The sequence below is a fragment of the Erpetoichthys calabaricus genome, chromosome 9 (assembly GCF_900747795.2).
Source record: "Erpetoichthys calabaricus chromosome 9, fErpCal1.3, whole genome shotgun sequence".
In the NCBI taxonomy this organism is placed as follows: domain Eukaryota; kingdom Metazoa; phylum Chordata; class Cladistia; order Polypteriformes; family Polypteridae; genus Erpetoichthys; species Erpetoichthys calabaricus.
The window spans coordinates 84,952,284-84,968,229 of record NC_041402.2 but is presented as its reverse complement, the minus strand read 5'-3'; the positions used below and the strand labels follow the sequence as shown (position 1 = coordinate 84,968,229).

The 15,946-nt window shown below is 36.6% G+C and overlaps 1 protein-coding gene across 3 annotated transcripts in view; it reads left to right on the top strand.

Moving 5' to 3' along the window:
- wwox (WW domain containing oxidoreductase) overlaps nucleotides 1-15,946 on the top strand; it is a 1,257,913-nt gene that overhangs the window by 68,449 nt on the left and 1,173,518 nt on the right. For all 3 annotated transcript variants that reach the window (XM_028809817.2, XM_028809818.2, XM_028809819.2), the window contains exon 5: nucleotides 8,671-8,777. In XM_028809817.2, the coding sequence (XP_028665650.1) occupies nucleotides 8,671-8,777 (107 nt within the window). The remainder of the gene's footprint in view (nucleotides 1-8,670; nucleotides 8,778-15,946) is intronic.

Sequence of the window (15,946 nt, the reverse complement as noted above, 5' to 3'; positions counted from 1 at the left end):
TCAGGTCTCCTCAACATTGTCTGAAAGAGTGTTCTCCACAGTGGTGAGCACAATCTTTAAGGAAAGATCTGTGATTCTCTCTGAGAAAGTCAACATGCTCATTTTCTTAAACAAAAGCTGTTCATTTTTTTTGGGTGGGCCAAATAATATAGGAGAATTGCACTTTTCTACTGTTTACAAATCTTTAATCTTTATGGACGTTGTTTATATTCTTTGCAATCTGTTTCTGTTAGCTTCTGAGAAGCTCAAGGACTGTAGTTATTTGGTATTGTATAAGTTTAGCTTCTGGTAGTAAATCAGCACTACAGGAATTCAGGAAACTAACTTTTTTTGCAAAAAGGTTATATTAAAATAAATGTTGAATCTTTCCACATCATGTCATGTCTTATTTTTTGAACCACATTATGGAGAGTAGCATCGATAAGAGTACCCATAAGTATCAGTATCGATAAGCAATATCAGTTTCAATAAAATCCTAATGATACCCATCCGTAAATATAATAGGGAGATTTTTGATACGTTTTAAGTCACTTCAAAACACTGTAATTAGGAAGAATAACGCACATTTTTAAAAATTCAGGAGACATAGAAAAACAATTTGGCTGTGTAAAAGAAAATGTAGTACACCAGACTCCAAATTTATTAGATCTTTAAAAGATAAAATACTGTAAATGTTTGTCTGCATACCTCCATTACTTTTCACGTATGACTTTTACCCACAAATATTTAACTACATCTGCATGACATAAAGGCTGGCTACAAATAGATCTGCAGCTGGGCCAAGTAAAATCGATTTCTGTTACCAAACATCATATTCTAAAGGTCATTGAAAAATTAGGCAAACAGCATGGAGTCCAGTAATATTTGGCATGGATGTATAAAAAAAGCATAGATAGTATGTGAGTATGATAGTATTGTTGTTATAAAGGCCAGGATTTTTTGAATTATGATCAATGGTTTTACTGGGGAAAAGAATTCATAGAAGTACAAAATAAAGTAAAGCTAATCATACCAAATATCAAATAAATTTGCTTGAAGTAAGTTTTGAAACAGAAGTGTTAAATATTGGAAACAGAGGTGTTAAATATTGATTTAAGGTTTATCGAGATTTGTTTACGTTTTGTTTCTTGGCCCTTGTATAAATCCTTGTATAATGCAAATTAGCAGTGCACTCTACATTACACCTAATAAGGTGTCATATAATCTAATTCCATGCTTCAGTTGACAGAAAGTGCATTAAATCCCACTTCAATTTGGAGTTTTAATGGATCTTACTCCTTAGCACTTGCCTTACAATTAGGATTCCCAGTTTTCCTTTTAATGAAAATCAGATTAAAACATAAGCTAAATAAAGTTAATTTTAATCCATCCGAGGTATCAGAGCTGTGCTGTCTTTCATCTTGCATCTTAGTTTCCTGGTCTCAGGTTTCTAATTTTTGACAGAAGCACATGCAGACTTTCAATGTTTTGGAGAATGCCCAGTGGATCATCAGTGCATGCTATAGAATTAACTTTTTTTTTAAATTTTTTTTTCTCAACACCTATTTCTAACATTTTTGCACTTCAGCTTTTATTTGAACGAATTAAGTTATTAAAGTAATATCAGAATAATTATGCTGTGCAGCATTGCTACCGTAATATATGCAGTAAAGGAACATTTGGTATATACAGTATGTATTAATAATATTTAACTTAAAGTACTTGGTTTGTTAAGAAACTGCAAAAATTGCACCTGCAGCTTAAAGGACAGTGGGCTCTTACTTTTAAAAAAAAACTACTAAAATGGCATATACATTTTCTATGATGTTCAATCTGCACATGTGTTTTGTTTTTTTGACCTTTTCAATTTTCAGATGGTGAATCAAATTCAATCCAATTGCAGAGGGCCTTACATCTGTTATGTTTTAGTAGCTGTGTAATTTGTGTTCTGAATTTGTGTAATTTGTGTTCTTAGCAAGTAAGTTAGTTGCACAACCCTACAAAGACCTGGCTGGCTAAACGTTATTGAATAGAAAATTGACCTAAATTTTAAAATAATTTGTAACCTATATTTTACAGTAATTTATTTCTCTTTATGGAGTATATTTTTTATCTGTATCCTTTATAGTACAAACAAATTGAATCTTGCCTTTACAGCATAATTCCTTATCTATGTTATTTAAATTCTGAAGGAAACAATCTAAAAAATCAAAAACAAACAAAAAAAAAACATAAATGAGACAAGCCTTTACCTCATGGATATAATCTCAGGCAAGTTATAAATTATAAAGGTATGAGTTAAATGTTAAAGAAAAAACAAAAATACAAACATTTGAGCTCAGAGCATCACAATTAATGTAACTTACCATAAAAGACTTTTGGTGCTTTTGTTTTTTGCATTAAAATACTGATGTACATACTGAAGATAATGGTAGATTTGCTTGTAAAATAAAATGAGACTCAAACACCACAAAACTTGATTAGGGGACTTTCTGCCTTTAAAGCAAACATACTTCATTGTTTTTCCTGTGGGCTTCATGCTAAGGTACTTTACAACAATATATTAAATCTATCTTCATCTGAAGCTGATTATTGTTTTATCATTGCAGCAGGGTGAAATGCTGACACCAACATGAAAAGGGCTAACAGTTTTCTAAGTAGCATCAATTAAGAAGTGTATTAAAATGCTTTGGTTACAGAGATCCATGTACTTGTAACATTTCTAAATGGAAAATTCCTAAATGCATAGATGTGGAAGTTACTTTTGGTTAGTTTTCTGGTTGTTGAAGTTCTCTATAGTATTCATGTGTTTATGGTACAATAGTACTGTTTTGTAAACCTTTCCATTATGTTTAATTTGAAATCGGAGTAACAGGTTAAAGTAAGACCTGTCAGTAAACTTTCCCCATGTACATCTGAGACAAATAAGGTTCCCTTTACTATTTTCATGGAATATCGGAAACAATATTGTCTTATCTCTCAATCTTTTGGTACTATTAGTGCGTGAGACAGCAAATAACAGTAAAAATATACAATAAATTCAACCAGGTATCACAAGCACAGCTCTCAAAAACACTGATTTCAGCAAATCACAATTCTTTAAAAGAAGGAACTTTGACATTTTTGTTTCATGCTCCTATTTATAGAAATGAAAAATGGGTTTCTGTTTCTTAATGAAACAATTGTATATGGGGAAAATAAAATGATCTACCAATTTCTTATTTTATAGTCTACAAGAGGTCCATAAAAATTCACTAAACCTCAAGTAGGTTATTCATATTTCACACAGAAGGTATCTAATATTTAATTTAAATTTTAAAGCCAATAGGAAGTAGGAGGCTCTGAAGGGAAACGTTTAATCTTCTTTGACCTAGAAGTGATGAAAATGAGGCAAAGGGTCTGTTAAATCAGATTAGCCTCTTGTAATTGTCCCTTTCATTTAAAAAGTTAATGACAGTTCTAAACTTGGTGGCTAGATGTCAGAATTGTAACAATTTAGGTAAAAAGAACTACCTTTTTTACTACAAAATAATTTTGTGTGTAATGGCAAACTAGAAATGTATGCTTAATGGAATGATAGATTTTGGCACAAAATCATTTCATTAACGTAGAGGGTCAAATTCCAAGTACATATTGGACCTGTTATAAGGAAGTTAGTTATATACAGTATGTGAAAACTATAGAACTTTCTTTTGACCATTTGGTATTGATAAGTTTATCGTCTCATTTGTTTTTGCTGCTTTTGGAAACCATCTGTTTTGGCTATAAAAAGGAGGATATAATAGGACTGTTTATAGCAGAGCAGGCTGATCAAAATCATTAAATAAAGGAGCTTTACTCAGCTGTTGTTTGTGTTTATGAGGAGATTGTCGCTCTGACTAGATATTAAAGACTTAAAAGTTTTGTCCACAAGAAAATTATTTTTTCTTGAAGGAGAGCAACAATTTAAAGATGGAATATGTTATTATTGTAGAACTCTGGGGCATATATATGCAGCCTGTCCCCAATTAGGGGTTAGATATTGAGAACTGTAGTGAACATTTTGTGGTAAACACTTTATATTTACCACTTATGAGAGGAACATTTGGTTTAATGACCCTACTGGATACTGAAGCAGCAGAAAATTTCAGTTAGTCTCTTGCAAAAAAATAGGCCAATTCCATTAAAATATAAAATGAATATTAATTTGATTGGTAGCAGTGTAATTGGTACTGGAACAGAGGATTTTATAATATCAGCATTATCATTTAACACTGAAAACACAATTTTACAGTACTATAATTGCCAAGTCTTTGCCATGCAGCGTCTGAATCCTTTTGTTTACTAATTGTCCATTAGCTTGGCATCCTGATAGCACATCCCTACTGCCCTACCCCTACAAACCATAGGTAGCCCAAAACAGAGAGAGCTTCTTGTTTGCATATGTTTTTAGTTTAAATTGTTTTCAAGAAAAAAAGTATTTCAATGTCTTGGTACTGCATGACAGAAAATGCCTTTGATATGTATATTAGTTTGTAGCTATACTTTAAAATGTACAACCATACTCACATATTTTTGTGAATATATAAACATTTGTAGACACAAAAAGCATATCCCAGTACAGTGGGCATAAAAGAGTTTCTTTCTAATATGCTTGTTGTACTGCTTACCTATATGCATCTACATTGCATTTTGTCAAGTCTGGTGTATACATGCATAAAAAGCAAATTACTTGCTGGTTGCTATAGTTTAACGATAGATCCTGTGGCCAGTGGTGTTACAGGTGTATTGGAAAATTCAGAGCCCAGTGAAAATCAGATTATAAATAATTCAGTTGACAGTCTCCTATCATTGTTTATTACATAAACTGAATTTTGTGCTTTATGGAAAGTTGACTTAAATCTGATCTACCTAACACTGTTTTAATGCTGGACAAATTTCATCATATTCAAGCAGACAGAGACCCAGTGCGGTGTGGAAAAAATACAGGAGGGGGAGTAGTCATCTATCAGGAACAGTTGTTAAAGGGAGCATATTACAACAACAACAACGTTTATTTATATAGCACATTTTCATACAAATAATGTAGCTCAAAGTGCTTTACATGATGAAGAAAGAGAAAAAAAGACAAAAGAATTAAAATAAGAGAACACTAATTAACATAGAATAAAAGTAAGGTCCGATGGCCAGGGAGGACAGAAGAAACAAAAAAAAAAAAACTCCAGACGGCTGAAGAAAAAATAAAATCTGCAGGGGTTCCAGGCCATGAGTCCGCCCAGCCCCCTCTAGGCATTCTACCTAACATAAATGACATCAATCAGTCCTCATTGTATTCAGGGTTCTCATGGAAGGACTTGATGATGATGGTCACGTGGACTTCTGGTCTTTAATCCATCAATGTAGGGACATCACGGTGCTTTGATGAGGTGGTGGTAGCGCAGATCACCACCACAGAAAACCGGAAAAAGAACATAAGAGAGAGTAGGGGTTAGTACTGATTTTGGAGCCACCATGAATAATAATGATAATTAATTGAATATACAGAGCATCAGGAATTAACTAAGATGAAGCTATGAGAAAGCCATGTTAAAGTAATGTGTTTAAAGTGCTTCATTGTATTAGTGTGGCGAATTCCTATTGGCAAGCTATTCCAGATTTAAGTGCATAACAGCAGAAGGCTGCAGCACCACTACAGTTAAAACTACAAGTTGTACTTCAGACATTGAAATTATGGCTATAATAATTTGTCCATGTTGTTTGTACCAGGGAGATAAATTACATTGTTCTTATTAATGTTTATATTCCTCCTTCTGCAAATGTGGACCTACAACAGAAATGATTCATTCTGTCACCAACACTTTAATAATGACTAATTCTTACCCTGCAGTTAAAATATGTGGTGTGTTCAAGCATGTGACTTTGGAACAAACAATGACAAATTTCTATCAGTTTGTGACTGGTTCCACTTGAGGAAATAACAAGCTAGACCTGCTGTATTCAAATGTTAATAATGTGTTTAAGTGTATCCTCCTTGCTCCTTTAGGCCAACCTGACCACAACCTGATTCATCCTTTTTCCCAGCTTTAAACCTGTTATTAGACGGAAACTTGCTACCACCAGAACAGTAAAGAAATGTAGCCTGGTGGCTGAAATGACTCTGAATGACTGGCTCCAAATGATAGACTGTGAAATGATTTGCAAGTCAAATGTGGACAATATTGAGGTACTCTGCATCACAGACTATGTCAACTTTTGTGTCGACATGCTGGTACACACTAAGACAGCGTGTTGCTTTCCAAACAACAAGCCCTGGAGCTGAAATGAGCTGAAAATACTCCTTAATGAGAAATTGGGAGCATTCAAATCCGTTGATAAAGAGGCTCTAAGGGACGTACAGTGTGTGTAAATAAAAAGCTGAGTGAAGGAAAGGAAGCTTACAAAGCTAAAATAGTTAACAAAGTCACTCATAATAACATGAATGATGTCTGGAATGGACTGGGTATAATTACTGGACTCAAGCAATTGTGGGCTCAGGTGCTGGAAGGGGATGTGGACAAACCTAAAACCCTGAACCAATTGTTAATGGATTTTTTCCTGCCTCTGCCACCTTCTTCCAATGACCAGTCTCCCCACTACATTCGTACTCCATCAACAACTCCTACCATATCAACTGAAATGGCCTGTGACAAGTCCACCACTGGCCATCAGTATGGATTGTCCATAACTGAAGACCAAGTAAGGAGGAAGCTATACTCAGGATAAGCTGTGGAACCAGATGGAATCAGTACTTGAGATCTTAAGGCCTGTGCAGACCAACCTTGTGGTGTCCTCTGTTCATTCTGTCCTTAAAGCTTCAGAAAGTGCCACTTCTGTTGAAAACATCCTACATTGTTCTTGTTCCAAAGATGGCAGGCAACTCTTCACCTAATGATTACAGACCAGTGGCACTTACCTCTCACATCATGAAGACCTTTCAGAGACTGCTCCTGGACAATGTGTCCTCTTTTCATAGACCACCTGGACTCACTTCAGTTTGTCTACTGGATAAAGATGCAATTATCTGTGTGTTCCACAAGGCTTATTCTCATGTGGACAAAGCTGGAAGCAGTGTGAGAATTATGTTTTTTGATTTCTCTAGCTCCTTCAATGCCATCCAGCCATCCCTGTAAAGGGGTTAACTCAGAGATATGCAGGTGGATGAGCTTATGGTGTTCTGGATAATGGACAGTCTGTTGGGCAGACCACAGTTTGTGAGACTCAAGGACTGTGTTTCTGATACGGATGTTAACAACACTGTGCCCATTTCAGCATGTTCATGTACACTCTTTGCAATGTCATGGGATCGATTCTCTGTATCAAATTATAAATGTTCAACTTTATTGCATTTATGGTCTGTGGATTTGTCTCATACACGCAGCTCTTTAAATGGCCCGACAAGAAATAATCGCACGTTGTTAAGTCAGGTGATCGTGGTGGCCATAAACCCTTGCTAATAATCATTTCGCCAAGAAATGCTCCGAAATAGTAGCCATACATATTCGGGAAGTATGGCAAGTTGCACTGTCTTGCTGGAAGTAATAATGGTTGCATTTGTAGTTTGTCAATTGTGTGTAGAGCAGGGGTCAGACAGCAAGGAAACAAGGCAGCTGATATGAACCGCCCTGTGTATTTATTTGTTTAAAGTGCTTTTGTAAAAAAACAGATTTCCCCCTAGGGACAAATAAACTTCAATCTATCTTTCCATCTTTCTAATAAAAAAGGAGAAGTGCATTCTCCAGCAAAATTAATAACAAGGCGCTTAATGAAGTGACTCAGTATATTACAGGACAAAGAGAGACACAAAACACAATACATGAAAGAGAAGATATAGACTCATGCATGTACTTATTTATTTATTTCCTCTGTTGAGTTAGTTTTACAAATGTTGTTTGGTACAAGATGTGCTCAGATTGCTGTGAACTGGTTATAATCAATCATCTCATGAATGAATATAGAGCTAAACACCTCTTTTTTCAAGTGTCACTTCAACATCTGCTTTGTATGACAGGACGACCAGTTTTGAAGACTGTTAGTTTCACCTGTAATTGGCGCATTCACATGACGCAGAGACAATTTTCTGTGGTTCCTTAAAGAATTTCTTTTCCCATTCTGTGAACATGATGTAAGAATCCTGCTTGCACTGATAGTTTTGAAAGTGTATAAAGCACACCTAAATCTGATTTTCATGGGGCTCTGATTTTTTTACTACACAGTCCCTTCACTGAGTTTGCTGCAGGTACCTGCATGGCCAGTGCATAGAAAGGTCTAGGGAGTCTTTTGTAAACGTTGTGAAAACACTAATGTGGTCAAAGATCGTTTAGATTAAAAGCTCAGTTTTTAAATGAAAACATGGTAGAGTAGATGTAGGTTGAGCTTTATAAGGGAATTGGTTAATTGTATGAAGTATTGAGCTACAGAATGTTTCTCTGAGTTACATCTAATGCAAATCTTCAGCTATTTTGTGTCTTATACTTGTCAATATTTTTTCCAACATACATCAATGGGCAAGGACACCTTAAAAAGTAAATAAAAACTTTGTGTTATTTATTTCTGTTAAACTGTCTCTGGAAAGGTTGTGTCACTTAATTAAAAAACAACTTTATTACCAAAATTTTCAGATAAGGTCTTTACATAAATTATTTAAGCTGTTTCCTATTTTCTCTCTTGTCTAAGGTTTTGAGACTGCCAAGTCCTTCGCACTACATGGAGCCAATGTCATTCTAGCATGTCGGAACAAAATTCGTGCTGCCAATGCTGTTAGCATGATCCTGGAAGAGTGGGTAAGAGTCTTGCTTGACTGCTGTAATTCAAGTCACTTTATTGTTATTTTTCTTATTATCTTACAAGTAAGAAGAATTTGTTTAATGACTTGTATTTTAGTAATTGAACTGCATTGTTGTGAAATAGGCTTATATAGCAGTTGCTGATTGTACGTGGCCTTCCCTTTTGGATAAAAAAAAAACAAACCAGCAATTGCTATTAAATTGGTTTATGTTTTAAATTTAAGACTAAATCAGTTATATTGCATTATTGTTGCTCAGCTGTATGTTGAGGAGTGAAGTCTTTGTCGTACCTGTAAATTGTTGATAAGGTGTTTTATTACTGAGATTGCTAGGAGTGTTATTAGCTCATTGAATGTTGGATGTTGACAGAGAGCAACATTAGAGATACAGTAAAACCTTGGATTGCGACTAACTTGGTCTGCGAGTGTTTTGCAAGACGAGCAAAAATTTTTAATAAATTTTAACTTGATAAATGAGCGAGGTCTTGCAATACGAGTAGTATGTATACGCTTTGCCTGCCGAGGGTCACGTGATCACAACTGAGCTGATGGTTCTTCTCTCTCCGCGGGATTGTGGGTAATCGTCTCCCATGCTCGGTCTCAGTCGGCGTTCCTCATTCGTATAGTCAACATCCGTATGAGTGGATACTGTTTACTAGAGCATTGTGACCACGTGGGTGTGTGCGTAGAGCATTTTTTTATTTTGTGTGTGAGCGATGAATTGGTTTAACAACAAGGCAATGTCACATTTCTGTAAAATCCTCAAAAGGAGGCAAAAGCGATTGTCATTGGAGAGGCTTCTTGTTAAAGTCGCAAAAAATAGAAAAAGACTCCATATATATATATATATATATATATATATATAGAGTGTAATATGAGCGCTATATAGCGCCCGACTCAGACAGAGGCACGTACTTAATTAAAACAGTTTTTATTCTTCTTCAGCCGTGGGGCACTTCTTCCCCGTGTCCCACAGGCCCAACACAGTCCCAAAAGCACTTCAATATAGCACAACAAACCACACTTCTTCTCTCCACCTCAGCAGCACCACCACCACTCCTCCTCCTCAGGCTTAGTCCTCCTCCCGACTCTGGCTCTCTCGAGTGGTGGTGGCTGGCCTTTTTTATACCCCACCTGGAAGCGTTCCAGGTGCTTGATTACCTGGTCCTAATTAAACTTCTGGGTGGGGCTGACGAGTCGACCAGATGGGCTACAGACGTCATGCAGCTCCCCCTAGCGGCCATCCGAGCCCCCAACCAGGCTGTGGAGGACTCCATATCCCATGGAGCCCTGCGCCAGGTTGGGGAATCATCGTCCACCAGGGAGGCTGCCACCAAGCGTCCCGGGGGAGGTATTGAGCTGCCCATGGTGGCTCCCCCGGAACAGATGCAGCAGGGGCGTCCCTGCCGGGCATGGGACCCGGCTGTCCTTCACAAGAGATAGATATCTCCCTCACACCAGCCACGATTCTTTTCAAAGGGAAAGTGCAGGTTAATTTGTTTTATGTATTTTTACTTTAAATTTTGCATTAATCATTTTTATATGAATATTTTTAGGTTGTGGAATGGATCATCTGAGTTTCCATTATTTCTTATGGGGAAATTCGCTTTGATATGCAAGTGCTTTGGATTACAAGCACGTTTCCAGAACAAATTATGCTCGCAAACCAAGGCACCACTGTGTATGTATATATATATATGCGCATAACAGGTATATAGCCAATCAATCATTGTTTAAATGCCATGGCCTATTTGAGTATTGTTGCTAATCATGTGCATCTCTTGGCCACAATTAATTCATCTTCTGATGGCTACATCCAGCATGATAATGCACCAAGTCATAAAGCAAAAGTCATCTCAAACTGGTTTCATGAACATTACAGCGAGTTAAGTGTTATTCATTGTCCTACCCTGTAATTGAATCTGAAACCAATAGAACACATTTCAGATGTGGTGGAACCAGAGATTTGCAGCATGAAATTGCAGCTAATAAATGTGCAGATATTGTATGATGCAATCATGTCAGCATGGACCAGAATCTCAAAAGAAAAATTTCAATATCTAGTGCAATCCACGCTATGAAAAATTGAGGCTTTTCTAAGGGCATGAAGAAGCCTTACCCAGTATTAGCATAGTGTTACTATATGTTTTTGCATTTATTAATATACAGCATTAAATTGCAATGGATTTAATGTGGCTTTTTTGATACTGATCAACAGATAAAGACTCTTTAGGGTGAAAGTGAAGAAAGATCTCTTCAAAGTATTCTAATTTCTAAAATATAAAACACAAAATAATTGATCACATAACCATCCCCTTCAAGACAATATTTAGCAAATACACCTTTGTTCTTTTTCCACTGATGTTCAGAACTTGATTTTGTATGTTAGTTGGAATCTGCACTGATAATGGAAAATATACTGTATCAATGAGAATCCTCCAGTAGTCAGCCTGGGCTCAGGTAAGCAATAAACTGATCACTACTCTTCCTGTAACCTATTAATCTGAACCTAGTGTATCTGAGATGTCATTTTTTAATGTAACAATATGCTCAACTTTTTTCCTTTATGTACAGGAGGGACTTAGACAATTAAGTGACACTTAGTGTTATGAGCTACTCAAGAGAGATCCCGCTCCTCATATTGCCTCTCTGATTAATTCTGTGATTAATCAAGCAGCTATGATGTTGAATACTACAGTATTACAGACAAAAATTCAAAATTCCTACGTAATTTATATTCTTGTATCCCTGTTTTTTATCTGTTACCAAATTACATAAATATCTGGAGAATCATCCAGGTCATCCTATAGTTTCTGCTGTGAACTCTACTTTACATCCCTTAGCTCAATTCATGGATTTTTACATTTCACTGTTTGTACTATTGGCATGTTCCTATGTCAAAGATTCTGCACATTTTTACGGCTGCTACAGGATGCTGTGTATGAGAATGGCCTTGTTATGGTCACCATGAACATTACTTCACTTTATACTAATATCCCTCAGGTTGATACTCTAAGCATAATTTAAACTACTTTATTACAATTTTTGGCTTACCAATGCAATTTGATTGAGTTTATTGTACAGCTTTCACATATTGCTTTAGGTTAGAATGTTTTTGCAATTATCCTTTTTATCCTCCACATAAAGGCTTCTCCCATTACAACACCTTTAGTCATAGTTTAGCTAATTTATATATGTCATCCTTTGAAAAACAATTCATTTTTTCTTTAGAGAATCTTGTTTATCATTTATTGTTTTGACTTCGTTACATTGATGATATTTTTCTGATTTGGAAGGGTACTTATGAAGAAGTACAGTGTTTCTTCAACTATATAAACTATGTAATCTTAATTTATCTTTCACACTTAATTATAGTGTCACTTCCATTTCATGTTTAGATATCAATGTATATGTGAGAAATAACTCATTTCAATTTCCTTTATGCTGGAAATTTACTGATTGAAATACTTTACTACATGCTTCTATTTTTCATCCCCGATCCTTGATCAATAATTTAACCGTATCTCAGTTTTTTCTTATTCGTCGTAGTTGCTCAGAATGCTAGGGATATGAAAGCTTGGTTTTTACACAGACCATACTCTAAAATCTGTGTCAAGAGGGCATTCAGACGTGCTTTTCACATTAATAGAGAGTTACTTACATCAGAGAAGATATCTTTTGCTACTAATAGAATAGTGTGTAATCTTACATATTCTTACTATGCTAATCAGATTAGATGTATCATTTTGAAACATTGGCATATATTAAGATGACACCCTAGTTTGTCTGATCCACCTCTTGGCCTTCTGTCATTGTTGGAATCTTCAGAATTACCTTGTGAATTATTTGGTGTGGTTCGTTCATTTGACAGCATGTAGATCGGGGTAATTACATTCATGGCATTCGTAGTCTGAATCACAATCTGATTGTATGGGTGGTTACCTACCAGGTAACGCTTGTGGTTGGTCAGCAAGTCGGCTAACATCCACCACGGTGCCCTCTTTCAGTTGCGAGAAGCAGATCATAGAATGGTTGAAATAGTTTTACTATCAAATAATGCAAAGAATACGTGACACGTGTTTCGCCCTAATTCTGGGCTCATCAGGCGTACACACTCACTGCATCCCCTTAGCCGTGTGTGAATTTCCCATTGGGATTAATAAAGTATCTATCTATCTATCTATCTATCTATCTATCTATCTATCTATCTATCTATCTATCTATCTATCTATCTATCTATCTATCTATCTATCTATCTATCTATCTATCTATCTATCTATCTATCTATCTATCTATCTATCTATCTATCTATCTATCTATCTATCTGCTGATTACATTGTGTTTACTTCAAAATTTTTGTTTTATATACTTCTTTCTATAACATCTACTTTTACTTTATTGAAAATATAGAGTGGAATTATATACTTTGAAAATGTTTTCTCTTTTCTTTTATATTCATTTAAAATACATATAGGTACTTGTTTTAGGTTCTGTTTACTTTATCTTTTGGTAATTTTCCCAGTAAGCAAGTTGTTTATATCTTTAGTATTTGTGTGGTAGTGGTTGTTCCATGTTGTTATTCTTGCCATTTATCTTGGACTTAACCAGCAAGTTAAGTCTTTTCCTCTTTCTATTATCATGTACAGTGCCCTCCATAATGTTTGGAACAAAGACACATTTTTTTCTTGATTTACCCCTCTTCTCCACAGTTTAAAATCACAAATGAAACAATTCAGATGTGATTAATATACACATTGCAGACTTTAATTCAAGGTTATTTGCATACATTTTGCTTGCAACATGTAGAAATTGTAACACTTTTAATACATGATTCCCCCCATTTCAGGGCACTATAACTTTTGGCACATTGCAATGGTAAATATTTTAAATGAGTCATATTTAGTACTTTGTTGCAAATCCCTTGCATGCAGTGACTACTTGAAATCTGCAATTCATTGACATCACCAGGTGCCGAGTGTCTTCTCTGGGTATGCTCTGCCAAGCCTCTAATGCAGCCATCTTCAGTTCTTGATTGTGTTGGCGGCTTGTCCCTTTAAATTTTCTCTTTAGCTTATGAAAGGATTGAATTTAAGTCAATTTGATTTAAATCAATTGGATCTAAATCGATTCACTGGCTTGGCCATTCAAGAAGTTTCCAAATCACCAGTTATTTTGTTCATTGGTGGTCTATATAAGTTAGGCCAAGCTGATTCCCGATGATGTGCCAGCACACATAGCCTGTAAAGCTCTTTCCCCACAGCACTATTTAATGAAGTTATTCTATGTTGTAGACGGGATGCATACATGACATCCAAACCAGTTGGTGCCACAGTCAAATTAGGAAATCCTTCACAGGACTGAGGTGAATCTTTGCTGGCGAAGAAATTACCAATAAGAGTAGACTGTTATGGATCTTTCGTTGCAGTTGGTTAGCCTACTGCAGTGAGTGTAGCCTCAACACCTCCACCATCTTCTCAGTATTGTGCCAGCAGCACCTTTCCATATCTATTAGATGGTGGACCTAGATTATTGTAGAGTTTATTAGGTATGTGTTCAGCATTTCTTGCCTCACATTTTCTTTCATTCTATACTTAGCCAGATCTTTGTAGACATGGAACACACATGAAATGCATGTGTTCCAAATAACGTTATACTGTATTATTTACCCTATACAACCCCATGCACCTCACACGCAGATAAGGAGCCTTGAGCTGGGAGAACTTTTTGCCCTAGTTGAGCTCTGTCGAGGTGGGGGATGGGATAGCAGGCTGCTTATGCTGATCAACACATTGTGATGGTGCGGGTCCCTACAGACTCCCTCTGCACATATGGGAGCTTCTACAACCCAACACCGTCTATAGTTATGACCGAGATGAGCTGACAAATGGGGACAAATTTCACACGTAGCAAGGGGATGATGGAAAAGTGCCAAAGTGCTTTTATTAAAAACAATTCCAAACAAAATAAAAAGTGTCAACAGTGCAGTGTCCCAAATGTACATAAATAAATCTATAAAAACAAAGTGAAAATGGGGGATAAAAAACATAATAAATGCATTAATTATAATCAGAGGTTAAAATACAGTCATTAACTCCTCACGATCTCAGCCCACCTCCTTCTTCATCTCCCCGGCTTACCCATCACTCGCATAGCTGGCGGATACTCGGCAGCCACGAACTTCATTCCTCCGACTCCCATCTTGGCTGCCTCCAAACCACGCAGCCAGATTGTCCAAGGTTGGCTCTCCCTCCATCTTCCTTCACGCTCCCGCAGTTGCAGATTGGATCAATAGGGAGGTCATCCATCCTGCTATCCCCACTTGACATTATTATTCAGTGGGGCGAACCAGCCCCTGGAGCACCTTCGCCGGGCCCTAGCTCGTGCTGCCTTCCTCTTCCAGGTGGCCAGATCCTCCTTCCAAGACTGCTTCTTCAGTCATCTAACCTCAATTCTCTCTTTCTTTCGATCTCCGATCCTCAATCTTCTCTCCCTGCACCGGCCTATACTTACAGGGCTCCATGGGCACAGCGCCTTAAATCACAATCGGCAGGAAGCCATTGAAGCAATTGAGAGACTCGCCCCAATTACCTCATTAACTCGCTGCGGTCATGAAATTGCACCCACAGTGACTGACACGGCTATCTGGATTTATTTAAAACTGGCCATTTTTTTTTGAAGCCACGGACCCGCTATAACACACACATTTACAAATCAAAAGACACTGATGAGGAGAGGTGCGAAGGAATTTAAGGTGGCCCGGAATTCTGAGTTTTTTTGTAGGCTTCAGGGATTCTAGTTTTAAATTATTTGATAAAAGCACTGGAACACTTTTGCACCTCTCCCTTTGCTATTGGTGTTGTGTCCTCATCTGCTGGCTCATACCTCGGGTACATTATCGGCAGTAGCAAGTTCAAGTGGCTCCTGAATGCTACATGAAGCGTAGAGCTGACCTACACTGTCAAACCATCACTCTGAAACAGGTTAATCTTAGTCTAGTCTGTTCTCAAGACATTTTTCAGAACCTTTTTCCAGAATTTTGAAGGGTCTTTGAAGTATTTTTTCACAAATTGTAATCTGTCCTTTCCGTTTTTTTGTCTAACTAGTAGTTTGCATCTTGCAATAATGCCTTTGTGTTTCTGTTCATGAAGTCTTATGTGAATGGTAGTC